Genomic DNA, 27,388 nt, shown 5'->3' with positions numbered 1-27,388 from the left:
TCCGGTGCTCCCGGCTTTCCCTCGGTTCCTGAGTGTGCGACCGAATCATATCTCAGATCACATTCGATCCTCATTCTCCATCTCGTGCTGCTTATCCATTCCATTCCATTCCTGGTTTTGCTCGCATGGTCGTTATTTTTAATTTGGTTATCCCTTGAGATCCCCTAGCCACACCATTCCTATTTACATACTGTTGTGGCCAGCCCCCCTCAGCCCTGTAAGGAAGCGATTCAGCATAGTTATCATCTGACTCGACTCTTCAATGGCTGTCCGCTTTGCCATTGCTTGATACCCAGCATATCGGACATTGAAAAATTGTGGCCAATACCGCTAGGTTTAGGCTAGTCCGTTTTGATTCCCGGAACTTCAAATTGAAGACTGATCGCTCAACATACTATGTAGTATAGCCTTTGAAATGCGGAAAAGGAATCCTTATGGACTTTCTTGAGTATGTACGAGGACTTGAATGACTCTCGGCCTCATATAGTCCCCCTTTTAGACTCTTTCACAATTGTTCGACTTCCCAGGCTTTTTTCTTGACTTCGTCAGGCTTGTTTAGCTTGTTTACTCAAATGTATAGCCTGCAATGCTGTCTATATTGATAGGCTGGCGGGATTCTAGAATCCTGGGATGCTGCGGTCATTGGAAAACCCTAGAATTCTAATGAATATTCCCATGTAGACCATGAGATATTGATATGCTTGGAGTGTGGCTAGAAGGGAGTTTGAAGCTCTTTCCCTATAACTACCTTGTAATATACAGAGGTATTCTATCCTTGAAAATGGCCAGTTGGATTATTTCCGGGATTCAATGACTATTTCCTATTGGTCAACACCAGTATGCAATGAATATTATATCTGTTTCAATTCTGATATTGCTATGAGGCGCTCTCTTGCATTAGCCACGGTGTATCTGCAAAATATAATAGCAACCTGGAAGAGCCAAAGACGGTGCCTTGTCTCGTTAATCGTTTACTCCGCAGTCATTTCCAAAAGCCACCTTTGTGGAGCTTCTGGTCGAGGCTGACGCACGGCCGCATCCCATCATTTGTGGCTGAGAGTACGTTTCATGAAGTCGTTGTATATTAATGTGTGGAGAAATAAGGATGTCGGAGGACCTGCTCGCATTAATTTCCGTCGTCAGGGGCCATTGTTCTCTCGCAGTCACTTACCTCTTCAGCAGAAAATCGTTGGCGGGAGTCATAACAAATTAGATGACGTACCAGATCCCGACCGTTGGACGAAGTGCCTGGTAGGACTTTGTCCCAGGATTGGGCAGGCAATGGGTGGAATTCCACCTTGCCCCAATCAGGCAATCGACTAATCTCCTATAGTGATGGTTCAGTCTCGACTTTCTGTTGGTGAAATGACATTGGCGGCCTACACTTACCGGCCAATTCTGCTCATTTGGAGTTCCCAACGTCTTGAAAATAGAAAAGATGAGTGACAAGTCACTACCTACAGGCCCGGAATCAAATAGTGGTCCGTGATCGACCGCGATAGCCTCTGCCACTACACATCCTGCGGCCCATTGATCCAACGCAAAGCCATATCCCTTATAGCCAAATAGTATTTCAGGGGCACGATAGCAAGTAGTACCCACATCCGTGATCTTCTGGTCGGCTGGCTCGGATGCTGGGTCTCCTTCTTGCCACGAAATCCCAAAGTCGGCAAGGTAGGCTGGGCCCTCGGGAGAATCCATCAGAATATTGGACGGTTTGATATCTCGATGGATAATGCCGAGTTTGTGAATGTGGACAAGGGCATGAAACAAATCGCTTAAGATGTTCCGTGTCTGGCTCGCAGTGACCATGTCACGTCGTAGCAGGTGCTCGAAATCATATCGTAAGAAAGGAAAGACCAGAACTAGTCGACCGCCATCCAAAGAAAAGGTTTCGATTAAAGGAATGACTTTATCACCGCTTGCTGCACGAAGCAGTCGCACTTCCCGTGGTGCATCATGCGGAGCTGTCATGAGATGTGGGGTGGTGATTTTGATGGCTCGTACCGTACCATCCTTTCCGGTGGATTTGTAGATAGTAGAATGAAGCCCATCGAAATGGTGGAAACATGAAATATATCGACCAAATGTTTCACCTTCTGTTGAGTTTACAGATGGTACATCTTGACCTTTGGTCTCGTCATTCAGGGATTGATTTGAGCTGATAGTGGCCGGCGCTGAGACCTTGGTAATCTCAGCCTCGTCAATGGCCTGCTGGCACAGTTGGTCATACTCTTCCTGGGATAGAGCATGAGCGAATGAAGTTTGAATACTCTCTCAATACAAGCCAACGGACCTTGGAGGTAGCCTGGTCGTAGAAGGTCGATTCATATTGCCTGGCCTGTGCTTGAGCCTCGGTGAAGGCGGCCGATGAGGAACTTCTTTGATACGCAATTGTGCTACGAATGGAATATTAGAACTGGGAAAAATCAAAGAAATAAGCATTGACAAAGTTCAGTTAACTGACAGGGACTGGATGGTCCTTAACCGGCCCGAGAAACCAAGGGCTTCCTTCCACTCCATCGTGGGATCTGTATATGTTTTGAGTCCCAGCGGAGTGTCAAGATCAAACAGATTGTACTCAGTAGATTAGATGTACCATGCAAAACAGACAAACACGCCAAGCCAGTATGCAATGATGTCATGTGACTGCAGAAACCGGGGGAGTCACGCTGCTGTCGTTGCTGATTGGACGGGCTACCCGCGACGTCGCCCTTCCCGACCATCGTCATTCCATCCCCATGGCCGCCCTCGGCGACACCCTGTGATTCCCGCATTCATTGATTCCCCCGCATCTTCTTTTCTCCTGTGCGCTACCTTTCATCTGATTATGCGCTTGGTGGATTGTACGGAAATTTGATCGGAATCACCATGGAACTATCTCGGCAAGAGTACCCGGCGCTGCTGGTATGCGTGTCTCCTCGAAAGCTTGCTGAGCTTAAACTCGGTCTGAAGTGATTGCCCGCTAACTGTGGAATGACCTTTGATTGATATAGGCTACTCTACAACCCAATCAAGCTACCAACATCCTCAATGATCGTATTAGAGTGATTAACAAGATCCATTCGGATATCGCGGACTTCCTCCAGGTATGACGGTCGACATCTCTTTTCTGCGACATCCCATTCGATTTCACATTCTTGGAGATATGCGGGGTGTCAGACTGACTTGCGAATGACCAGGAACGCCGGCGGGTGGAAGAGGTATACGCCCAGAGCTTGCGGAAGCTGGCGCATCGACCTCAGCTTGATAATGGAGCTGCACTTGGGTAAGTACAATCAATTGCGAATGGGCATTGTCGCCTGGTAAGCAGCTATCGTGCATACTGACAATATAAAAGTATCTTCCAAATCCCTTGGCAACGCATCATCAACGCTACCGAGGCCCTAGCTGTGTCTCACGAGACCCTTGCGAACAAGATTGAGGAGGATGTGGAACGACCTCTCAGGGAGTACAGTAGCAAAAATCGCGACATGCAGTCAATGCCCGGTATCCAGAGCAATCTCGCCGGTCTGGCTAAAAACGTCGAAAATGCGCAGAAAAAAGTGGACAAGGCCAAGGGCAAAGGCACGAAAGGTGCGGACAAACTAGCCAGTGCAGTGGCCGAGGCGGATGAGATCAACCAGCAATGGGAATCCCGTGCGCCTTTTGTCTACGAGCAGCTTCAGGCAGCTGATGAGGGCCGACTCAACCACCTTCGTGACGTACTTACCCAACTTGAAACACATGAGGTCGACCAAGTTGAGCGTGGTCGGCAAGCGGCGGAAAGCTGTCTAAATGTTCTTCTCAACGTCGAAACTGCTGATGAAATCAAGACTTTTGCTGCCAAACACACTGGTGATCGGACGCCTGTCTCGCCAGTGATGTCGCGAAGACAGACTTCCCAGGCCGAAACTCCTCAAGTGGCTCCATCGACCCCAGCAGCGGTCTCAACCTCTGTCGCCGAACCACTTGAGCCTCCCTCGGGTAACCAGGATGATGCGGCCAGCCAGCGGTCAGAATCTGTGCAGAGTCCTGTCCCGAGAGCAGACACTGTTCCTGCTGCCTTCCAGACGCCCCCTGGTAAGCCCTTGTATTGAGCCGCTCACCTCTTAGACATAACTAATCTAAAATCTCTTTCAAACCTTAGCCCCTGAGCCACAACCCAGGAACACTCCCATGGGAGGCCTTAGGCGGCTTGGTACTGTTATGAACCGCCGCAAGAGTGTGATCGTACCGTCGGGTGGCGGCAATGAGAGGAAATCAGAGAAGAAATACCGAAGCCCATTTGGAGCTTTCAAGAGAAGCGAGTCTGCCAGGGATATGCAAATCCCGGAATCTCCACCACAAACCGCATCAGATCGGCCTGGAACCTCCTTCACCGAGGAATCAGCGCGAAATCCAAGTGTTTCGCATGATCATACCGCGGCAGATGCCATCACGCCTGCTCCGGTATCTCAGCCAGAGCCAACAGCTACGAATGGTACAACAGCGAATGCCCAGGCCGGATTCACCAGTAATGGCACTGGTCAGGTATGTAGCAAGCTCTTCTTACTGGCGTAGAATCTATACTAACCTCACTCCTAGGGCCATATCGATTCTGAAGGGTTCAGTGAACGGCCATCGACTGTGGACGAGATAACGCGCGCTCAGCGTGAAGCCTCAGGGTAAGTGGAAGATTCTGTATTAAACTACAAGAGGGGGATAGGGGATAACTGATGAGAATATAAACAGGTTCGAGGATTCTGGTATGAACTTGACCATTCGGGACCAACCCATCTTCGAGGATGAAAGCCAAGCACAGCAGGCGATGGATGACATGGCGAACACTCTACGCATGGTGAGTATGACCCCTAAATCCCCAATAGTAGCGGCAGTCATGATGCTCATCTTCTCTCTAGCGAGCTCCCATGAGACGAAACGCAGGTACCATTCGGGGCCGACGAGACGTGCGAAATACAGTATTTGTTCCCAATGCTGGAGCTGAAACGGCAATGGGCCAAGCCGCACCAGAGATATACGCCCCGTCTTCGCCAATCAAGCATGCTCCGTCTCCTAGCAATGTGACAGAGGAACACGCCATGTCGGACACGACGTCTATTCGCTCAGGGCATACTACCCAGGGCGCTGTCCCTACCGTTCATCCTGAGCTCTACGAGTCTGGTTTGAATGCTTCAGTCATTGAAACAGTCAGCGCATGGTTCTCCGAAGGCAACGTGACCAAGTCTACGGTTGTTGGAGAACTAGCCTTGGCCAACAACCCCAGCCCAGGAACCCCAGCAGACAGTGCTAAAATCCGTCTGGACAATTTCCCTGTGTTAGAGAAGGTCGCTGCTAACCCCAACTTTGTTCACGAAGGAGGCAAAGATACAACGGACGAGAAGCGCGGCGAGTACGAAATTCAGCTTGGCAGCATATCTCGACCAATTCCAACGGTCGCTTTCAAATATCAGGTGCATCTGGACCCTAGCAATCCATCAGCTTACTGTCCTGTTATTTTCAGGCCAGCATGGAATCTACAGGAGCTCCAAGCTAGCGCCATCATCTTCTACTCTCTCAACCCTGCATTCATCTCGCAGTCTGCCGAACCCATCGTTCTGAAGAACCTGGTCTTGACAGTGGGCTTGGATATTTCCTCTGAAGACGAGACAACCAAGCAGCCACGCGAGTCCGTTGCACATGCCACCAGTGCAGTCATGCACCCCAACTCCGGTGCCACCTTCCGTCGCAAGACTTCGAGTGTCACCTGGAGAATCCCTGAGCTGGAAGTGAAGCCACCCGGTGCCGGCGAGGAAGGCAAGTTCCTTGTTCGCTTTGCCACATCTACCCCTGGACCTCGTAAGGGCAATGTTGAAGCGAAGTTTGAACTCCGCACTACTGAGACCGGCTCTCGATTGGGTATCAGTCAAGCTGTCTCCGATGTTGCCGCAAAGGAGGCTGATCCATTCTCCGATGCCGAGCCCCAGAGTCCGGCTGTCTCTACTGAGTGGCGTGAGCTCCCAACAGTTCGTAAGCTTGTCGGTGGAAAGTACGTTTCAACTTGATCGTGTTTTGCATGCCCTATTCTTTTTCACATATATACCCTGTCTCGAGTCTTGTTGTTCTTTCCATCTGTCTGCTGCGGCAAAGGATGAAGGGGACGATGGACAGAAAAGGTCGAGGATGATTGTTAATGTCTGTCTGTCTTGTCTTGTTTTTGTTTCTTCTATCGCCTTTCTTGTCTATGGCGGCCTCGATACCGGCCTTCCGTTCCTTGCAAATAGCGCCTCCCTTATTTTCTTTTGTTGGATTTTGGATCTGTACTTAGGCATTTAACTTGCGTATGTACGTTTTGAAGACCTCGGTCTTGTTGGTTTCGAATGGATACTTCATTATATCATACCTATGCCATCCATGGCACAACTTTAACATGGATGCTAAAGCTTTCGACGTTACGTCGGAGTCAAAACTTAGTGATCTCGAGCGCTCATGTCCAGATTTGCCGTTATGGAGAACTTGAATATGCTCATGTTCAGGATTCAATGCAACTACACTACTGCTAGAAGAGCTACCAATACCTATTAGTAGCTCTAGGTATCAATGCAGTAGGCAGCATTTCAAGTCCAGCTAGTGCTACCAGTGCACAAGTACTAGTACGAGAAGGACTACTGGATAAAAGAGTATGACCTGGTCCATGGATGCTATATACATTTTGACCAAGATTGACATTCCCCCTGCATCCACCGAGCCCTTCAGACAGACCAAGGACGAATGGCATTAAGCAGATCCAAATGAGACTGTCCATCGCCAGACCTTTTCAACGCTTCTCCAAAGAAATCCGGTCCAATACGCTCACTGAAAAGCAAGACACTACCCCATACCAAATCAGCATAGCTAACAACATCTCCCAAGAAGAAAGGCCCCTTCTTATTCTTCTTCAATAAAGCCGAGACCTCACGAAGAGCCATCTCAGCTTCATCCCAGGCACTCTCTCCACCTTTCTTCTCTTCGAGTTCTTCTACAGGCATGCCGGCCATTTCCTTGCGAGTTGCGTACCAGTATTCCAGACTTTCGTCAGGGAGAATCCGCTTTGGAACCTGGTTCAGGAATATAGGCTTGATAGCACCCATATAGCTAGCCCATAGGAATTCGACTTCCTCGACGATGTTGTTGTCAAGGTGGAGTGAGGGCTGTGCACGTTGACTCTCGACATATTCTGTGATTGCGCGTGAATCCATGATGTATTCCCCATCAGGGGTAATGATAGTCGGGATTGAGTATGGAATTCCGTGCTCATTTGGTGTGACGCTGTGAAGGCAAGCATGAGCATGATCATGATCATACTTATAATAATATATTTAAGTGATGCCAGCTTTTTAGAGATGAACGTACTGGCTCTCCAATGTTGGCTTTATCTCGGGGTAGTGCAGCTAGAGAAGCTATTAGCAGTGATCCATAGCCGCTGCAAATCAAAAATTGGTTTACCCATTTAGTCTTGAAGTCAATGCCTTTGAAATTGAAAAGCAAGCGAGCTATGTGGCGATGTCAATCAATTGCTTCGTAACTAAACAGCGATTCCTCCGAGTCAAAGCTGGTGACTCACTTTTCCAAGGATTCGGAGTCCAAGTCGAGCAGGGCTCCCTGCTCGCGATGTCGTAAAGAATATATTGGCCAGAGGACATGGTCAGAATAAATTTGGGGTGTGTACAATTGATTGAACGCAGAATAAATTGAGATGGATAAAAGTGCACTTGAAGCAAAGTTGATTTGTAAGGCGGAGGTACAATTTGCCGATCTGCGGGAGATCGCCGACTTTTTGACAAAACAAAGCGAGTCAACAAACAAATTGTGGGTGTTGTGGGTGGAATTATTGAATAGTCTACAGGATATTACTCTTATAGGATGAAAGTTTTCTTTTATAGAAGCGATGTAATTGGTTCCATCTCAGTAAGACAGATAGACATATTACTTCGCATGGGAAAGCATGGCACAAGATGTCAAAGTGCCGGGGAATCATACACAAAAGAGAGATTTTGACAGAAAAGAGAAAAAGCAATGCGCCGAAGATGCATACGGATATAAGGTGAGATAAATGTCACCCGGAAGCAATACAGAGAATCACATCCGGGCCGCACGAGTGGTCTTGTCATAAAAGTCCAAGGTCATGGCGGCTAAGAAGCAGGGAATGTCTTTTCTTTCCTCAACCCAAAACTTGATGAGATGCTTGATTTCCATGGCAAAAAGACTGTTGGGACCTCCGGAGATTTTCATTGTACCATTCTCACCATCGAAAACGATCGAATTCTCCTCACCATTGCCCATGCTGCCGGCGCCACGAGAGTTGGAAGGGTCATCACCATCGCCATGACGATAGGCAGAGGATAAATGGAACATGGATGTCACTCGAACACGGCCATTCGGAAGGAAATCAAGTTTGAACCCGAGGAGAGAAGCAACCGCCTCACGGAATTCAGAGCTTTTGGCGGTCCAGATCTCCTTGAGACGACGCATGCGCTTCTCCTTGTCAGCGACGACGCGGTCCATTTCTTGCATTTCAAGTTTGAGACTGTCGAGTGTATCGACAGGAACAACTTTGACACCCGCATTCTCGCCACGGAGTTGAGCGAGAAGGGCTTGGTTCTCTGAACGGAGTGTTGTCAATGTAGACATTTTGATCTTCTCGACCTCAGCAGTGGGGTTCTCGCGTAGTTCAAGAACACGAGTGCGAGATTTAGACTTGAGGGACTTGATTTGGGATTTCGCTGCATCCAATTCCCGGCGTGCAAGTGTCATGGCTTGCTCCGATTTGGACAGTGATTCCTGCAGCTTCCGGTTCTTGCGGGTAAGCACTGAAAGACGTTCACTCTCTGCATCACTCTCTGCGGGAGACAAAGGACGTTTAGTGCCCCGGACCTGATTCTCATCCAGGGCTGGCGGCGGTGCTGCCTCTCTCTTGGATAGTTCTTCGTGTACCGTATGAAGCTCAGTGCGGTATTCGTCCACGATCTTTTGTAGTTGTGCAATCTGCTCGGCTTTTTGCTCATCGTATGTTTTTTCTTCGTTCATCGTAAGCTCTTCCTCGTCAAATGTCTTGAGTTGAGCACGAAGATATTCGACCTCCTTCACTGCCAGAGCACGTTGTCGTTCCAGCCGTGACTTAGCTCGAGCCTCAACTGCTGCAGGCGCAACGGCACTGGCACTTGCAGTCGAGGAGGTACGCAGTTTTTCCAGTTCCTGGCGAAGGGTTGACTTTTCTTTCTCAAGACTGGTAATTGTTTCATCTTTCTCCAGGAACTGAGCATCAACATTGCCAAGTCGATCAACTAGAGATGCGATTTCAATTTGCTTCTGTGCTAGGGCTTTGACAACCGCCTCGGGGGTGTCAAGTTCAGAAGATTGGTCATTGTCTTCGAGCAGACTGGTCCAAGACTGTCGTTCATCTTCGAGAATCCGTTTTTGGATTTGCAGGGTACCAACCTCCGCCTCCAAGTCTTTCATCATCGTTAATTGATTCTCGAGCGATCTCTTTTGCTCCTGAACGACATCAACATTTTTCTGAACTTTCCGCAAATATTGTAGCTCTGCGCCCTGTTCTCGATTTGTTGTCTCCAATTCTCGAATGTGAGCGACTTGGTCAGACAGTTCTCTTTTTAAGACAGCCAATTCTTCGGCATCAGTACCCTCTGATTTCAGACGAATGTTTTCCGACTCGAGCTCCGCAACCTCGCCTTCACGCTGGGTCAACCGTTCCTGAGTTGTCTGTTGGGAGTCGCGAGCTGCTTGAAGATCATTCTGAAGCTCTTCAATAGTCCTTTGAAGTGACGCACGGACGGATTCCAATTCATTTATCTGGTATTTAGAGTGTCGTCCCTGGTCGGACAATCGTGCCTGTGAATCATCCAGCTCTTCCTGGAGGTTTTGTCTTTCATCCTGGAGTGTTCGGATTTTGCGTTCAAGGCCGGTCTTCTCTATAAGTGCTTGTTCTTGTGCTTCTTTTAATTCTTTGGCTAGGGCGTCGCTCTTGTGAATAGCACGGTTCGATGCGGATTCAGCTGCCTATTGAATGAGACAAATTAGTAAACATTTATTTTCAAGTTACTATAGCGGTAACGGACCTGTGCCTTTCTGAAGTCCGCATCAGCTTTCACTTGCATCTCCCGTGTCTCCTTTTCATGTTGTAGGGTTTGTAGCTCTTGCTCCTGCTTGATATTTTCGATCTCGTATTTCAGCGTACTGACTTGCACTCGCAACTCATCCTTCTCCGCATCTGTATCTCAACTGTCAATGTGTGCTCGCGTCTCATGTTCATTGAATCAAGGGCATCTACTAACCGTGTAAAGGCTGCTGGTGCATGGATAAAGTTTGAGGGACTTGCACAGATTGTCGCAGTGATCTCCGGGCATTTGTTGGAGTCGAAGGCGACGCAAAACCAGCAATTAGCTGGGATGCTGGTCGCGTCGACTGGCTTGAATCCATTGTGCCCTTTCACGATGGTTGAGGGGCGATCCACACAAAAAGCGTAAGTGGACGAGACAAAGCAACAGGCCAAAAGTCTCTGGCCCCTAAGACGCTTCAATTCGCCTCTGGAATTAAACGACTAAGAGTGCTTCGAGGTGAAAGCTCTCCATTCCTTTCCAACCAGCGCAGACCCGCGGGCAATGTTTGGGCATTAGTCATCCACCCAGAGCTACCGGATCGGGACTAGCGTCTTCAGAAATTATTTCGGAGTTGCGCAGCGCACTTTTTCTCTACGCACCACCAAACTCACCCCACCCCCGTCTTCCCGTTTTTATCTTTCGCAATCGACATCATGGGCAAGGACAAGGTCGAGAAGGATAAGAAGCGCGCTGAGAAGAAGGAGAAGCGTGCCGAGAAGGACGGTGTGCACAAGGCCGGCAAGAAGGACAAGAAGGAAAAGAAGGACAAGACCGCTCTCGCCGATGCGGTAGAGAAGGAGATCACCTCCCAAGTCCTTGAGGGTCTGGACCAGGCTGTTGCTGCTGGTACCGCCGACGTTGAAGTCGATGCCATGGCCATCGACCGCCCCGTTGGTGCCGTCGTGCCTTTCGCCAACCCTCTGGTCGAGGACAAGCAGGCCAAGAAGGTTCTTAAGACCGTCAAGAAGGGTACGTTGACCAATTCCCCGAAAAGTTTCGATTCTTTGCGCCTGTTCTCCATTCATTTGTGCTTCGACAATTAATTCTGCTACGCTCGCAACTTGTTGCGCTGGCATTGCAAATTGGATGCATAAATTTTACTCCGGGAATTTCTATCCAATTGATCTAGTTGCTGATATCTATTTCCTTCTTTTTAGCTGCTGTCAACAAGTCTCTCAAGCGCGGTGTCAAGGAAGTCGTCAAGGCGCTCCGCAAGTCCGCTATCCCGGCTGCCAACGCCTCCATCGATATCCCCTCCGCTGTTGTCATTCTCGCCGCTGACATCTCCCCTATGGATGTCATCTCTCACATCCCCGTCTTGTGCGAGGACCACGGTATTCCCTACCTTTTCGTCACTTCCCGCGCTGAGCTCGGTGCCTCCGCTGCCACCAAGCGTCCGACCAGTGTCGTTATGGTGACCCCCAAGTCCGCTGGCAAGAACAAGAAGATCGACGACGATGCCGATGGCGAGGACTTCAGCAAGGTCTTCGAGGAATTGGCCAAGCTCGCTAAGAAGGAGTGCGAGAAGCTGACCGTTTAAAATGGTTACTTGCTTGCTTTGTTCCTTTTTTTGCTTTTGTTCCCACTTTCCCGGTTGCTAGTGGGTTCACGTATTGTGTACAGGTTATGGTTCTTGGTTGATAGGACTGTGCATGTCTTTGGGGGTTCGGCCTTTGGGTTCCTATATCATTTCTTTTACCATCTTTGCTTTTCTGCAGTTCGGCGTTATATCAACGGTGTATGAAAAAAGGCAACAAGAATTCCCAATAAGAAATAACCCCATGCATCCATCATTCATTTAATATCGTACGTGAACAATTTTAGTAAGTGGGCCTCCATGCGATCTGCCTTGTCAATGTGACCGGCATTCCATGTGCGCAATCCGCGGCCCTGTCCGTGCCTGGATTATTCAGGAGTTTCACTGTAATCGATCTCCGAATCAACGCTTTCAGAGCTATCGCGATACTACAGAACAAGTTCAAATCAGTCACACAGATTGACATTTTGTCGAGATAAGTTGGCCTTCCCCGGGCAGGACAGGACGGTTACACAGCCACTGAGGTCGATGAGTTGCACTTTAGCTTATCTGTTGATCTTTAGAATTTTTCAAATGAAATCCTAGAAAATAATGCGAAGTAGTTCATTAGTCTCACGACCATAGTGAAGAAAGCGAAAAACAGATGCAGAGTGCTTGGACTTGGACTTGTACCGCTCGTAACTAGCTTCGAATCTAGCCGATTAGCCTTGCATCCGACCCAGAGTTGATATTGGACTAGTGGCGCTATCATTCCAAGTTGATCAGTCTGATCAATCCCTTCTTTTCTTTGAAATGTCCAACAAGGGGGGAAGTTGCATGCCGGAGAACAGATGATACCAGAAAGAACCAATGAGAAAAGCCATCTTTGCCGGAGATTGGCCTCGCTTGGTCCATATCTTTTTATGGAGTCGGCCCTCCTAGATTCAAGATCTCGTTTCTCATCACAAATGTGAGTATCTGGTAGGTTGTACGCGGTCTCTTCCAAGGTTTACAAGAGGGTTCTTGTCTAGAAATGAGACCCTTGCGGGGCGTTTCCCACTTGCCCTACCCCAGGCATTCATATAAAAAACGGCCGTGGCCCCCGACCCGACAAGAGGAAGCTATCTCTCGCGTGTTTTGCTTTTAATTGCCTGCATACTTCGTACATATCATGCGCCACCCGACGTTCACTACATAATCAACTCAAACTGTACTCTCATTAATAACATACATACCGCACTCGCTATATCGAAGATGATATTCATTCGGTCTCTACACTGGACCGTGACTGTGCTCTTGTTGGCCATTGTACATCCGGTCATATCATTACCTATTCAAGCATCAGAATGGGTACTAGGTAGTAGCCACGAAGTTGAAGTTGGCAACGCGAAGACTCAGAACTCGTGGAACGCAAAAGACAAGGAAGAAAACTTCTCATCTTCGGAGTCAGCACATGCTGAATTGGAATTGGTCAGTCACCATTGTCTCGTTGTTTATGCCTCCAGAAAAGTCTATCATTCTGACGTGATGTGAAGCCACAACTATCTAGCAATGGTGAATCTAAGATAATCCACGCTGTGCATACCCAAGAAGAACTGCCAGTACCCAAAAAATCAATTATATCAGTCTTGATTCCAGTTTCGCCTGTCTCCGTCAAACCACCCCACGTCTACCAAGAAGATACCTTTGAAAACGAGTCCTCTTCTACAGCAAAATTGTCAGAAAAGCAATACGGACAGATGTTGGGAAAATCCAAACCAAACTATGTTACGAGTCAAAAGGTTGAATCTGAATTCCCGACACTCCAATTCTCATCAGGACATTATATTTCATTCTTATCTTATCGAGTGTCTTTTCCTTTCTTGAAATTTGCCCCTGCGGCTTTTCCTTCTTTCCCGCTTCCAGGAATCTTTACGACTGTCATTGTACTTCTCGCTCTGGTTTGGATCGCGATTTTAACAGTTGGATTGGTCGAGTTTGGGAATTACCTCTGGAATAATGGTGAATCAACAGGGCCGGTGGGACAACGCAGGAGTCGCAGTGAGAATTCTAGTAATGAGGATGACAATGTCGAAAGGCTTGGAAGGGTGTCCAAGGTAGAGCTAGAAGTGATTGGTATCCCAAGACTAGCGTCAGGTGAAGCCAACTATGAGGATTCCAGTTTTTTGACAGATCATTCTGATTCAGACTCGGAGACAGACATTGATGAATCTCTTGTTTGAGAGACAGGTCACTTTTAATAGCATTCCTAGCTGAATATACAGTTATAATGGGAGTTCAATGCTACAGCTACGAAAATCCGGCGAAACTGTTCACTCATAAATATTTTGGTATTGTTTGTCTATTGTACATCGTATAAAGACGTGCACTCATAATCGATCAAAGACCCAGCTCCAGGCATGAGCCAACTAGATTATCAAAACGCTTGCTCGCTTAGATGAAATTGCAAAATCATCGAGGGTAAATTCGAAGCCCTCTTGCTTTTTAAGCGCGCTGGTCACGTTCCAGAGCATCGAAAGATCCCTGGTCACCAACGTGTGTCTGGGTAGGAACACCGGAGTTAAGAGCACTCTTGGAAGTAGACTGCTGGAACTTGTTGACAGCAGCACGGCCAGGGTCGTTAATGGAGCCAGGCTCAGAGTTGAGACTGGCATTCTTAGCATCATTGGAGTTGAAGCCGCCCTCGTGGATGTTACGGCCATCGGGCTTAGTGCCCTGGTAGCCATCAGTGACATCGGCAACGTATGAAGGGGCCTGACCAGCATTGTACTGGCTGCTGCCGCTGGCGGTAGTCTGGCCGCCAATGCCCATCTCCTGCTTAGCAGCAGTAGGACCACCGGCGTAACCGGAGTGGTGAGCACCGGGGAAGTTACCCTGGCCGCCGAGACCCTCGGGGTACTTCTCGGCACGCTCACGGTCGTCACGAAGGCCGCCCACAGGGACAGAGGGGAGCTCGGTAGATCCGGAAGAGTTCTTCAAGGAAGACTGGTTGTGAGAGGCGGGCTGAGCGCCGCGGTTCTCAGAGAAACCGCCGCCGCCGCGAACGGACTCAGCGGCGAGGGAGTCGTTGGCAACGGGGCCAGAGGGCTCTTCAATGGGTTGCTGGTAGGCCTTGGGATCGGTGGTGACCTTGGTGCTGCGGGGGCCGTGAGGGAGAGGAGTGCCTTGGAGATCCATGTTGATATTGTTCGTTGTGATAGTAGTATAAAAAAGGGACTTAGGAATGGTTGCTTCTGTGTATTACAGAGAAGTGTAGAAAATGCTTCGTGAATAGAATTGAGTTTATTTCGAAATGAAATCCAACATGCGATGGCACTCCTAAATAGTCTTTCTCTAGAGGATCAAATATCTATGAACACATAACTATGAACTGGTATGAGAGACAAGCATAGCTTGATATCACGGCAGGTGATGTCACACTTACGACTGTCAGACATTGATAGCAAAGATTCCAAGAAGATGTCCAATGCACCAGCAAGTAACAGTAGTCACGTCAACTAGCCTCAAGATCGAGGCGTTCTCGGTGGCAATCTAGAGGCATCTGATCGAAGAGGCAGTGGAACTCCTACGTCTTTGGTGGGGACCTTATCCCTCACGTTTTGGTGCAAATTGGCTTCCAGAGAATGCGACTCTCCATATCCTGTACATTGCTTATCGTGGATTCGTGGATCCATGAGTTCATGAGTCTTTATTTCCAAGGGTTTCTGGGGTCGACACGAGCTTGAAAACTGGGCAGATTTGAGAAGTTGGAGGATTATGTCGCCTTGACGTCACGGATTATGCCAAACACTGCAAACATGTACCCTTCCCCAAATAGGCAATACTTTATTCCTTTGCAGTGCTGTGTACAGTTAAGAGTCACACGACCTCAAGTGCGGAAATTGTGAGTTGATTACAATTTATTTTGAATCAAATAGTGTATCTTTTAATTTGATGTCCTCTCGATTATGACCCGGTCACAAATTGGTGTTTAGAGCCGCGTAATCATAGCCATGTCACTCATTCTAGAGCTAGCAACGAAGCTATGATTGATGTACCTTCCATTGACAGGTGCCTTGTCTCTTGTCTTTACAATCTAATATTTTTTACGTTCATACTATTTGTGGAATTTATGTAGTTGTATGCAAATTTAATTTAATTCGTTCGCTCGTAATTCGGTGCAATAAAGGATATCGTACATGAGAGAGGATGGATGATGTAGTCCATCGCGAAATTGTCCATCAAGATCATTCAATGCTAACAACGCCAGGTGAACGACTTTTCAAGACCCCTTTAATACCATGATTCATATAGCCACAAATTTACTCGGGCTTGGTGTTCTTGTGCAGCTGTTCACCAGAGACACGGACGCTGCTGCTAGCAGTGGCGGGGCCGCGCAGGGCATCATCGCCACCGTCGGTAGCGAGGGAGGTAGGTCCCTCGAAGCGACCAGAGCCGACGTTAACGGTGCGCTGGTCGGAGGAGTTCCAGTCACTAGCGACTGGGGGGGTCCTTGGGCAGAGGCAAGTTGGCCTTGGTCTGATCAATTTCCTTGGACTTGTCTGTGTTCTGGTCGATGATAGACTGATAATAAAGAATTTTAGTAAATCATTGGATCAATTTTATGAACTTCTTGGAAGATAGAAGCTCACCTTCATCTGAGAGACATCAGAGTCGGCAGGGATCTTTCCACCGTGCTGCTGAGCGGTGCGAGTCTCCTCCTTGCGGAGATCCTGGCGGGTGGTGTGGTAGGTAGCGTCGGACATTTTGGGAGAATGTGAAGGGTATTTGGTGGGGAACTAGTTTGAAGTTTGTAGGAAAGCGTTTTGGTGATGTAGGGAAAGAAATAATTGAATTGTAGAATATGAAATCGATGAAATGGCCGAGAAACCTAGTATTCTTATAGTATTTCCATGGAGCATCTTCGGCTGTAGTAATGACGTTTGCCATTATGACGACATAGGAGCCGGTATTAACCATGGACACCATCGATTACATGGAATGCTTCCACTTCCAAGAATCTAAGTTTCTATCATTTATGCTGATGCAAATTCTCCACAGCAGTGGACTCTGATCTTCTCCTTGTCATTGAACTTGCGACATGCGCGGTGAGATGTCTGGTAACGAGGGCCGAGTGGATGTCACATTTGTAGTGTACCAGAGTCCCATATGGAAAAGAAAGAACATGAGGTTCGACTTGCTTAGATCGCCAATTGAGTATTGCTGGCAGGGTGTATACTACTCCCCTTGGAGCTATTTGAGCTATTTATTCAATTGAGTTTATAAGATTAGTTATGCGGCTATACCGCCAGTACAAAAGGATCTATCTATATGTACTAGTATTCTACAACTGTGAACGCCTCCAAGAGTTCATAAAAAAAATCTCGAGATAGTAAACTACTACTTGGAAGCTTTAATCGAAGCCCTTATGGGGTTTGAATGTTGAAACTTGTCCTCGGTTCTGTCATTAGCAGCAATGCGCACCAACTAGCGTACTATATATTTGCTACACTACCACTGCCAGGCAGTGATGATGGCCCTGTTAGAGTCCGAGTAGACCTGATTTTACAAAATGCTTTATCAAGTTGAAGGACAGCTCATGGATTATATATCTCTTGTGGTACCAACTTGAAACTATCTTGATAAATGAATTTCCAGCTAATTTCCATTCTCAATTCATTCAGGGCACCAGCCGGTTTCTAAATTTGTGTATGTTAAAAGAGGGCATTCATACCGCCTTCTACTTTCAAACGGCAGAAAATGATTCTTATCGCAAATCCGAGGGTTTCGAATCGCTCAAATTGTACAGGCAAACAAGAGCTTGTATTGCTTCGTTACTTTGGTGTTTACGCCCGGAGGATTATCTCAAAATGCCTCGTGACCCATTGATTGGACTGGTGGGAAAGGTTTGTTGTTCCATCCCCAAATCGCAACCCCGCTGACCATGGAGGGGCATAGCCGTCAAGTGGGAAATCTACGACATTGAATAGTTTGACCGATGCTACTTCCAAAGTTGGTATGTGAATTCCCTTGAGGCTTTGATTCATTTGCAATGACTGATATGTTTTTTGTTTGATAGGCAATTTCCCGTTTGTTTACCTTCTATCGCTCATCTCGAGCAACCCGCCTTATCGAACAGACCTTGCGCTAACGTTTTACAACCGGAAGTTTCACGACCATTGATCCCCAGCGAGCCATTGGATATCTTCAGATTGACTGCGCCTGCCAACGACATGGCGTATCCGACCGATGCCAACCGAATTATGGTGGTTGTCACGAGGGACGACGTTCCGTTCCGATCGAATTGTTAGACGTTGCTGGACTTGTGCCTGGCGCGCACCAAGGGCGGGGACTGGGAAACAAGTTTTTGGATGACTTGCGACATGCAGATGCGCTGATTCATGTTGTGGATGTGAGTGGTACGACCGATGCAGAAGGAAAGGCTACTCGGGGATACGACCCTTCCGTGGACATTGAGTGGCTATACTCTGAGATTGTGCGCTGGGTCCTGGGAAATTTGATGGAGAAATGGTAGGTGTTTATCTATGCATCTACCTATCTAATCAATCCATTCTGACTTACAAAATAAGGGGATCTATCAAGCGAAGACATACCGCAACGAGTTAGTAGATTGTCTTCGACTGATCTTCGCCATGTCTCGATTGCTTACAATATATACAGAGGCGAACCCCGTGGACACATTACAAGGACAATTCTCAGGATATGGAAGTACTCATTCCGTTGTTGCGCGTTGTTTGGACAAGCTTGCCCTGAAGGAACCTCTCGAGCATTGGTCCGACGAGACTGTGGAGCTTGTGGTCAAGACATTTATCAACGAGAAGTTTCCCACAGTATATGCCTTGAACAAGATTGATCATCCAGATGCGGACAAGGTGCGTTTTAAAATTTCCAGTGTCCTTGTGACATGTTTATGCTAACCAAAGCTATAGAACGTGAGCAAGATCGCCAAGATGCAAGATCCACAGAGCATTGTGCTTTGTTCAGCCATATCAGAAGTATTCCTCCGACGCTTGGCAAAACAAGAATATGTCAGATATGTCGAAGGAAGCGAATTTGTAGATACCCGAGAAGATCTGATTGAGATGGGCGAGCCAGATGGTGGAGGTCTCAAGGAAATGGATGAAAAGCTGAAGACGTGAGTTTGCATATCGAATCACAAGCGACGCACCCCGCTAACTGATGCGAATAAAGACGAGTCGAGAACTTAAAAGATATGGTTCTGTACCGATTCGGTTCAACCGGCGTTGTGCAATGCCTTTCACGTGCCGCTGAACTGTTGGGTCTCGTGCCAATCTTCCCCGTGAGAAACTTGCAGACATTCAGTTCTGGATCCGGTACAGCGGCATTCCGTGACTGCGTCTTAGTCAAGAGGTGAGTGCTTGCTAAACTACCGATCTCAGCCTGAGAAATTTCTGACAATTAGCAGAAACAGCACAGTGGGCGACGTGGCCCGCAAGGTCATGGGCGATGTGCCGATTTCCTACATTGAAGGAATCGGGGGCACTCGAGTGTCAGAGGATGACATTGTGGCTGTTGGGAAGCACGATGTAAGTTTTTATCTAACAACTTATAGCACACAGAGATTGTGTCTTATACTAATTGACTCTCTCACAGATCCTATCCTTCAAGGTTGGTCGGTGAAATGTGAATGCTATACATAGGCCTAAAATACAATAACAATACATTTGAGTCACGAACATGCACTTCACCATGCGACATTGAGAATACCAATTTCAGAATATAATGTTAACCAGCCTGCGACCCTTCAAGGAATAATCAACTATGCATGAGAATAAATCTGATGACTAACCACCTTTCTGTGAAGAGAAATCAGGTCAATGCTAACGACCTCAGACTTGGACAAAGAAGCAGAAAACTCACCTTGGCCCGCTCATCATTCATTCCAATGATAGGCTCTGGAGCCGCAGGGTGTTCCTTTTTGGCCTTTGCCGCATGTTTGCTACCTCCTCGCTCTGTTGTTGCTCCAGATTTCGTGTCGTCTGCAATTCCTTCATTTCTTCTCCTTTCCTCTATCCCGGACGCCACCGCTGCTGCGGCTGGATCTTCCTTTTCTCCTCTCTCGGCCCGCTTGATTGCATGTTCTTCATTCTCGTCACTTCGTCCGCTGGACTGCGAGGAATGATCTCTGTTTTGCAAGTGGATTGGGATGAATTTCGATGGCGTTTGCGAACGAATTGGATAAATGGAGACTCGGCCGCTTTGAAGATATGTGTTTCGTAATCGCAACATACTGAGGATTTATTTCTTGAATTGTACAAAGTACCTAGGTGATTTGAGAGTTATGGTCCGATAGGTAGTCAAAACGTTCAAAGTTCGAACTTGGAATGATGTTAGAACGCTTGACTGATGACAATATCTGGTTATGACGTCAAATGCTGTAATAGAATCGCAGATGGCTACCTCAATGACTAAGGAGATACTACGAGAATATAGCGAGGATATATTGATGGGAATCACAATAACATGGAACGATTGAACCGAGAGAGGATCCGGTCAAGGGTAATAGATCAGTTTTGTTAATGGAAGTAGTCGTTAGATACGGTGGACCTTTCTATAAGACATGGTTTCTATGCGTTATGTAGGCTGCGCTGACTGGGTCTGGACTTCAAATGCAGTAGAACATAAGGGGACCTCAGAACCGAGTACACTTTCTTTCAGTTTACTTTTATGACTATTGAATATCATGAATCTATTAACTCTTGCATGAATTGATGAATTGATTGTATATTGAAGGACTGTTCCTAATTAGGACTAGTGTCGTGCACCTGCCCGCGTGCAACTGGCGGGCCAATTTGAACTTCAAAGTTGATCATCACAAAGCGACGACTGAGAAAGACTTGCTGCTAAAAATCAATCAATTTTCACGGAAATCCAACCGTCGCATTACCTTGAATACTCATTTCGAAAAGGTCTCATCAAATTTGTCCTCAACGTGATGAGGCGGGAATATCTTCCACTTCAATCCCTCCCAGTCTGGGCCAAGCTCAATGGGATTTCCACAAATGGAGTCGCTTTCCAAAATCTAAGCTCCACCGAGAGTGAAACTGACAAAGGAAATGCAATTGTGGCTACCGAAGAGAAATCCAGCTGTGAAACAGATTCCAGTCCCCAAGTTTTACTTCAAATCCCGCGAGAGCTAGTATTGTCTTTGGAGGCGGTACAAGATCACTCTAAATCCGATCGGGATCTTCGAGAAGTCCTTGAAGCTGTTGGTGACTTTGGAAGGGTTTGTTCGACCTAAATCCTCTCACAAATAGATATTATATGCACTGACAACCAATCAGACTGCAAGAGGGGCCATTATGATATTCCTCCTGGTTCAAATCACTCATTCTAGTCCTGACATGAAACGCCAGGTAGGAGTATCTAGCCCATGGACCGAGTATATCAAGTTCTTCCCACCATCATTTCCTCTTCCTACATCTTACAGTGATGAAGAACAACAACTTCTGAGAGGAACTTCGCTTGCTGCTGTTGTCGAAGCTAAGTGTTCCTCCCTTGAGCGGGAATTCTTACACCTACGTGAATCCACGGATAACATTCAGTGGTGCCGAGAAGCTTGGTGGGAGGAAGGAATTGGGAAGTTGACCGAAGACGATTGGAAATACATCGATGCTGCATATCGATCACGTATGGTGGATCTACCAGGCAGTGGACATGCAATGGTGCCTTGTATCGACATGGCGAACCATATCTCCGAGCCTGATGTGCGAGCGCTGTATGATGCGGATTCTGAGGGAAATGCAATTTTGCAGCTTCGTTGGGGCAAGGCCATTCACCCTGGCGACGAAGTGACGATATCGTGAGTTCTTCAACATTGTCATTTCCAGCTTATAGTGATTACTATGACTGGAACTTATTGATGGTCTCTGACAAGTCTCAACTTCAGCTATGGAGACGAGAAGTCCGCATCAGAAATGGTATTCTCCTATGGATTTCTTGAGAGTGATAGAAAGGAAGCAAGGCAGGTTCTTTTGGATATGAATATGCCAAGTGATGACCCCTTGGGAGTTGCCAAGAACATGATTTGTCGTGAAGCACCAGGGATTCGCCTGTCATTAGTCTCTGATATCGGATCCTCGTCTCATATCGTTTGGGATAGTCCACTCGTCTGGCTGGCAAGTGTGAACGAGGAGGACGGCCTCCATATTGGGGTTACCCAAACCAACGACGGGACTATGGAGCTTGAAACTATCTGGAGAGAGGAGAAACTTGAGTCGCCTCATCAGCTGCGAGAACTTCTTGCTGCAGACCCCGCCTGGGATGTATTCCAGCTTCGAGCAGTTGTTTTACTACTCGAAAGGCTTGAGGCCCAGCTGTCTCTCATGAAAGAAACAGACGATGTGCTGAGAAGTTTACAAGAGAATCAAGCAATTTTCGAGACAATTTTCCGGCCTGAGATCTTCAGTTTGGCATCTCGACTCAGGCAACTTGAAACAAAGCACCTAGAAAATGCTATTTTAGATCTAACAAAACAGGTCAGTGACTCAGTTCTCACCCTTTGTTTTTCAAAACCTCCTCTTCTCCTTGTACCCCCATATCAATAAACTCGCTAGGCATTGTCACTAACTACTGTGCATAGCAAACCGAATTAATGGAATCGAAAGCGGTCATTCAATATTTGACCGAGCAGGCTCAAGCGGAGGATGTCGAAGACTTCTCATGACATATGAACACAGAGGCATGAACGTCACGAAAATATCGCCAAGAAAGGATATTCCTCCCTCAATAGCCTTCACTTAGTCCAAACACTATTTTCCTCTCAAGAGCCACGCCATTGCTGTAGACGGGATTTCAGACGAGGAATCCTGATGGGGGGGGGGGTCAAAAGCTGAAAGCATATCTACCAATCAGGGGGGAATATGTAGTACTATGACGTGTCCACCAAGTCATGAATTGAAGCAGATCAATAGTCAGTGGGGAGTTTTTGAGAGGATGGATCTACACGAGGATTGGGGACCTGCGAAAATGACCCCAACCCTTGACTTGCGGAGTCCCCAGAGATACCACAGCCAATATTCAGTGCGGGGCATCTAAGGATATGATCGAAATTTATCTACAGTACAGATTCGAGCGAGATGTAGCGGGCGCTTTGGATCACGGTAGGCCAAGATCGATTTTGAACATCTACGTTCCGGCGACCAGGGCTCTTGATGAACTTGGACGATATCGGGTGAAACCTCGGCATTTGAGGATCTCAATATTTCGACGAACATGGAAAGGAAATGAATATCGATCCCATACATAGTACGGAGTATATGTATACGAAAAGGTGCTGAATCGCAGCCGGCTACCGCGGAAGTGGTAAGTATTGAGGTGGAGTCTATTCAGCACCAATCCATGGAACTGTGCTAGCCTCGCAATTCTCTCGGCCAAAACTCGTCGTGGCAAGCCCAAAACTACTCGCGAATCAGAAAACGAGACCCTGAAAGACAGATCTTGGGGAAATCTCCTAATCAACCGGAAACCATTGGCGCCCGGTTTTCTCATTTCCCCAGTTCCCCAGTGCCACAATGATCCATGACATCTGCGGTTGGGCATCTCTTACAAGAAAAACCGGAAATTTCCTCTGACAAAAGATCTTCTCGACTACTGTATCGTGTCGTGTGTATTGCATGGACGCGAACGGTCGGGAGTGGCGGTTTCGCAACGTTTCGGCCTCTTTAAAGAAGTTTTTGAATTTGACCATTGACCATTCGTGTTAAGTGCCGAGAATCGGGGTGTTAGGGGTCTGTGAGAATAATCATTCTCGTGTGACACGGCGGAGCTCCGTATCCAGATCACGTCCGTTCCCCTTTATTTTGGATTCGAGAACAGTGAACTATGATTCTCTACTCTTCCCAATCCCAAATTGGAGTCAAAGCTAGGGCATGTGTATGAAGTACGGAGTGTACTACTACATAATCTGTTCATTCCTGAACCATGGGGCGATGTCGATCGGAAAAGAAGTTCGGATACAGACTTGGACATGACCCAACCACATCAACCTTGGGGGTAACCGAGGAAGGTTTTCGGATGCGGCAGCGCCATGCCATGCGGGTCCGAATGACCCCGGATATATTCATCAGTGCTGGACTGGGGATGTCCTGCTTATTCTCGTCTGACTCCGTACGTGTCCGGGGATGTAGACCGTCTTTGATGATTTAGTCTATACGTATAATATGTACACACAGTAGAGCCAAGATGGCGCGGCAAATCATAAATGTGGAGTCTGGGGCAGGAGACCGCGCAATTCTTAAAAGGAGATACACTATGGAGTAGGCCGAGACTGAATATCTGGTCGATTGGACAAGTTGGAGACATACAAGTATGGGGTATAGGGGCAACCTGGAGAGAACTCTCCTCAAACCCTAACGAAGTGCATTCGCAGTATGTACACTAGTTATTTAAAAACCATGGTCGATCACATCCGAAGGCAAACCCTGGCAATCTACCGATGGGGAAATATTACAAAAAGGAGAGATGATTAACGTTTGCCAGGCTGGAGATGTTTTCTCCACTTTGTGAACGAGCGAATCCTCTGACCCTCGCATCTCACTGGATTGGCCGGCTTCTTCTCCACGTCCACACTGACTCAGCTGTGATCCCCTCTCCTCTCCTCTCCTGTTCGCCTTCTGCTCCAGTACTTCTCCATTCTTCAATCTTACTCTTCACTCTTCTTCTATTTTCACCTACGACGATATTCACGCATACCCGGGATATTTGACTATTCTCGGACTTATCGGTCGATCACTGAACCGCCTCTTTTCGAGCTTCATCACGACAACTTCTTGCCGCAGCGGCCGATGTGCCCGTCTGCTTCTTCAATATGCCTGGTATCCTACCCATGAAAGTGATCAAGGTCGGTGGCACCGGCACTCAAAGTCGGATCGCCCAGGCCTGTGATCGATGCCGCAGTAAAAAGATCCGTTGCGACGGTGTTCGTCCCTGTTGTACACAATGCGCCAACGTCGGGTTTGAATGTCGAACGAGCGATAAACTTAGCCGCAGGGCTTTCCCCCGTGGCTACACCGAGTCTTTAGAGGAACGTGTGCGAGCCTTGGAAACAGAGGTCAAGGACCTGAAGGATTTATTGGACGAAAAGGACGAAAAGATCGACGTATTATCCAGAATACATTCATTTTCGCCTTCGTCGCAGAGAGCCGCCTCGGTCCGATCTCCGTCTGCATCCGCTCAGAGTAAATCACCCAGTTTGAACCACTCCGAGGGAATTGTTCATGTCGCACGACCGAAGGCACAACCGTCTCCCGAAAACCCTTATACGGCTCTTTCAAGCACCCAGGGATTTGCGGGTAAGTTGAATACCATATCCACAGTACTTCGTACAATTGATTCGGGAGTTAACCTGAGACAGATGTATTTACGAACAGGCTGGTTAGCCAAGAGAAGGCGACCTCGAAGATTCCCACTCAGGTCCTCACGAAACTCTCACCTGCAGTAGCACGGGGATCTTCCGGGGCTGTTAAAACTCCCCCACGCCTGTTGTCTGACCAACTCATCAATATCTTCTTCCAAGAATGGGCACCACTCTACCCAGTGGTGCACCGCCCGACTATTCTCAAGGCATATGAGCAATACTTGAACAGCCCCGATTCTTTGAAACACAATCTGCCTGTCCTGGCTCAATTAAATTTGATTTTTGGAGTTGCCGCTCTGTCATCGAATGTATGTACTACCTTCTCTAGCTTTGAAGTGGCTTTGGCTAACAAAGAACAGTCGAGAACAACCCAAGATCCCACTTTCTTTGAGGAGAATTGGACTGGTACCCTTGATAACCTCCTGGGTGAATCCTCTATCGGTGCCTTGCAATGTTATGTTTTGGCCCAGATGTATTGTATGATCAAAAGTGACTACAAGAGTCTGCTTCGATATCGTGCTTTGGCAGTGGACATCTGCCACCAGTTGGGGCTACATGAGTCCCAGGACGAGGCGGCATTTAATCCACTTGACGGGGAAACCAGGAAAAAAGTATTCTGGTGCCAATATGTTCTGGATCGGTAGGCGATCCTTTAAACACAAATCCTTCTAGATTCTTGCTAACGGTAACAGATTCTGCTCTGCTCTAACTGGCATGCCTGTTCTATTGCGTGAAGCTGATATCCAGACTGAGTATCCTGTTGATGTGGATGATGAAAATGTTACGGAGTCCGGGTTCCTACCTACTCTACCTGGAGAGTCCACTCGCCTCTCCAGCGCTCTGGCGCTTTTTTCTGCATCGCGGATTCTCACAAAGGCTCTCGAGGATCTGTACCCGTCGCGGTCTAGCTATGAGATATCTGTCTCCAAGATGCGCGTCATCTCTGAACAGTTGGATGAGTGGCTGAAGATGTTGCCGGCGCATCTGCGCCTTGAATTCTCTCAAGATAAGCCCAGCACCAACGTTACTAGCAGCAGATCTCCACTTCTGGTTAGTACAGACATTTTTAAGCCCCCCATTTGTTTTGATCTCATAGTGCTGACAATCTCCAAGTCTCTTGTGTATTATTTTATTCGATCATTGATCCATCGCCCTGCTGTCTGCTTCGCGGAGGAGAACCTGCGCTCTCCGTCTATTCTAGCAGTATCCGACTCGTCGAAGCACATGATTCAAATCTTACAATTGCTGGATGAGCGACGCCTCTGCCTCTCCTTCAGTATCAACCGCAAGGAATTGGTGTTCCTGGCCGGGCTAGGACTGCTGTGGCAAACCCTCGGCCTAAAGCGAGACAGCAAATTAGTCAAGGAAAGCCAGAAGCTGCTCGCTAATGTCGTGGAAGAATTGGAGCAACATTCGCCCGAGGCTGCGTCCGAATTCACGTCACTCGCTAGTACTTTGGTCTTCCTAGACTCGAACAAACGAGGAGGACCACAGAACCGAACATCATCACAAGGAATGGTTCCTCCAACTCAAAAGCCATCCAAGTCCCCGAAAAAGCATCTTCAGTCTTTGAAGTCTCGTCTCACACCAAATGACAATCGCCAAGAGTCACCAAAAAGTACCGCGTCTCGTCGGAATACTGTCTCCGGCGCTAGCCCTCCAGTTGTGCCCCAGTCCCTTCGATCTCCGAGCTGGGCCAGCCTTCCTCCTTCCCAGCATGAGAATATTGCTGCCTCCCAGTATCCCGTTGACTACGGACGCGCATCTTTGGACCTGGGATCGGACCCAAGGCTTATGTCTTCATCACTGGGTTATGATTATCCACCAGAGATGTCGAAATCAACTCCATCGGATACCACGAGTGGCGCCATCACCATGGCGGACTGGGAGTATGTGCTCAGTGATATGGATCGTGGATACTCCAATATCTTCACTGGTATTTACGGTGGGAAAGAGTGTGGCGAAGATTCTGGCCCATTTGCTTCAATTACAGCAGAATATGCGCAAAAACAGAATGATGCAAATTTATCGATCCCCCCCACCGACTACCGACATGCAAGATCTTTCTCCCAAGGCATGGTCCTCCAGCAGCGGAGATTTCGCCCCATTTCAAGAACACGCTGCACAGAGTGTTCTAAGTTATTCTGGGGAAAGCATGGGTAGTGCTGAGGATGCCAACTTGCATTCTTTCGCGGATGCTTCGGCACATCCGGATGATCTCGGCTTGATTGATCCCTTCCAAACCATTATGCCGGTTAAAGGGGAAATTGATGAATATGCCTTGGTCAATGGCTGGGATCGACGGCTGGCCGTCTGACTGTCCCTATAATATCTTTCGAATGATTATGGCCTCCTGGTCCAGAGCTGAATGATTTTGTT

General features: G+C 47.7%; 11 protein-coding genes across 11 annotated transcripts; 5 read left to right on the top strand and 6 right to left on the bottom strand.

Moving 5' to 3' along the window:
* Positions 1-1,126: 1,126 nt before the first annotated feature.
* On the bottom strand, positions 1,127-2,523 carry N7469_008386 (putative cell division protein kinase (Ctk1); the record flags this gene model as incomplete). Its single annotated transcript, XM_056647304.1, has 4 exons — positions 1,127-1,327; positions 1,390-2,238; positions 2,297-2,399; positions 2,468-2,523. 4 exons carry the CDS (start codon positions 2,521-2,523, stop codon positions 1,127-1,129), a joined length of 1,209 nt encoding a protein of 402 aa, XP_056498855.1.
* Positions 2,524-2,871: 348 nt separating this feature from the next.
* On the top strand, positions 2,872-6,023 carry N7469_008385 (uncharacterized protein; the record flags this gene model as incomplete). The annotated part of the gene is made up of 8 exons (XM_056647303.1): positions 2,872-2,907; positions 2,997-3,089; positions 3,183-3,268; positions 3,341-4,062; positions 4,130-4,512; positions 4,567-4,646; positions 4,714-4,819; positions 4,881-6,023. 8 exons carry the CDS (start codon positions 2,872-2,874, stop codon positions 6,021-6,023), a joined length of 2,649 nt encoding a protein of 882 aa, XP_056498854.1.
* Positions 6,024-6,710: 687 nt separating this feature from the next.
* On the bottom strand, positions 6,711-7,640 carry N7469_008384 (glutathione S-transferase family protein; the record flags this gene model as incomplete). Its single annotated transcript, XM_056647302.1, has 4 exons — positions 6,711-7,266; positions 7,351-7,388; positions 7,444-7,490; positions 7,562-7,640. The coding sequence occupies 4 exons, from the start codon at positions 7,638-7,640 to the stop codon at positions 6,711-6,713; spliced, it is 720 nt and encodes a 239-aa protein (XP_056498853.1).
* A 436-nt stretch (positions 7,641-8,076) lies between these two features.
* Positions 8,077-10,434, bottom strand: N7469_008383 (coiled-coil domain-containing protein MAD1; the record flags this gene model as incomplete). The annotated part of the gene is made up of 3 exons (XM_056647301.1): positions 8,077-10,014; positions 10,074-10,225; positions 10,290-10,434. The coding sequence occupies 3 exons, from the start codon at positions 10,432-10,434 to the stop codon at positions 8,077-8,079; spliced, it is 2,235 nt and encodes a 744-aa protein (XP_056498852.1).
* Positions 10,435-10,768: 334 nt separating this feature from the next.
* On the top strand, positions 10,769-11,655 carry N7469_008382 (uncharacterized protein; the record flags this gene model as incomplete). Its single annotated transcript, XM_056647300.1, has 2 exons — positions 10,769-11,084; positions 11,273-11,655. The coding sequence occupies 2 exons, from the start codon at positions 10,769-10,771 to the stop codon at positions 11,653-11,655; spliced, it is 699 nt and encodes a 232-aa protein (XP_056498851.1).
* Positions 11,656-14,115: 2,460 nt separating this feature from the next.
* N7469_008381 (uncharacterized protein) lies at positions 14,116-14,808 on the bottom strand (the record flags this gene model as incomplete). The annotated part of the gene is made up of 1 exon (XM_056647299.1): positions 14,116-14,808. One exon carries the CDS (start codon positions 14,806-14,808, stop codon positions 14,116-14,118), a length of 693 nt encoding a protein of 230 aa, XP_056498850.1.
* A 1,124-nt stretch (positions 14,809-15,932) lies between these two features.
* N7469_008380 (uncharacterized protein) lies at positions 15,933-16,376 on the bottom strand (the record flags this gene model as incomplete). Its single annotated transcript, XM_056647298.1, has 2 exons — positions 15,933-16,172; positions 16,263-16,376. 2 exons carry the CDS (start codon positions 16,374-16,376, stop codon positions 15,933-15,935), a joined length of 354 nt encoding a protein of 117 aa, XP_056498849.1.
* A 1,104-nt stretch (positions 16,377-17,480) lies between these two features.
* Positions 17,481-19,272, top strand: N7469_008379 (Ygr210 GTPase family protein; the record flags this gene model as incomplete). Its single annotated transcript, XM_056647297.1, has 10 exons — positions 17,481-17,516; positions 17,569-17,626; positions 17,690-17,699; positions 17,779-18,141; positions 18,201-18,232; positions 18,292-18,503; positions 18,561-18,766; positions 18,823-19,002; positions 19,058-19,178; positions 19,246-19,272. The coding sequence occupies 10 exons, from the start codon at positions 17,481-17,483 to the stop codon at positions 19,270-19,272; spliced, it is 1,245 nt and encodes a 414-aa protein (XP_056498848.1).
* A 164-nt stretch (positions 19,273-19,436) lies between these two features.
* N7469_008378 (uncharacterized protein) lies at positions 19,437-19,881 on the bottom strand (the record flags this gene model as incomplete). Its single annotated transcript, XM_056647296.1, has 2 exons — positions 19,437-19,448; positions 19,513-19,881. 2 exons carry the CDS (start codon positions 19,879-19,881, stop codon positions 19,437-19,439), a joined length of 381 nt encoding a protein of 126 aa, XP_056498847.1.
* A 706-nt stretch (positions 19,882-20,587) lies between these two features.
* Positions 20,588-22,318, top strand: N7469_008377 (SET domain-containing protein; the record flags this gene model as incomplete). Its single annotated transcript, XM_056647295.1, has 4 exons — positions 20,588-20,878; positions 20,937-21,454; positions 21,530-22,130; positions 22,235-22,318. The coding sequence occupies 4 exons, from the start codon at positions 20,588-20,590 to the stop codon at positions 22,316-22,318; spliced, it is 1,494 nt and encodes a 497-aa protein (XP_056498846.1).
* A 2,142-nt stretch (positions 22,319-24,460) lies between these two features.
* facB (C6 transcription factor FacB/Cat8) lies at positions 24,461-27,326 on the top strand (the record flags this gene model as incomplete). Its single annotated transcript, XM_056647294.1, has 5 exons — positions 24,461-24,944; positions 25,007-25,317; positions 25,369-25,649; positions 25,702-26,964; positions 27,023-27,326. 5 exons carry the CDS (start codon positions 24,461-24,463, stop codon positions 27,324-27,326), a joined length of 2,643 nt encoding a protein of 880 aa, XP_056498845.1.
* Between the last annotated feature and the right edge of the window lie 62 nt (positions 27,327-27,388).

The sequence above is a fragment of the Penicillium citrinum genome (genome assembly GCF_028827155.1).
Source record: "Penicillium citrinum strain IBT 23319 chromosome Unknown utg000007l:1.0-2040159.0:1.0-2041076.0, whole genome shotgun sequence".
Lineage (NCBI taxonomy): Eukaryota > Fungi > Ascomycota > Eurotiomycetes > Eurotiales > Aspergillaceae > Penicillium > Penicillium citrinum.
The sequence above is the reverse complement of the archived record's forward strand: the minus strand, read 5'-3'. Positions and strand labels throughout refer to the sequence as shown.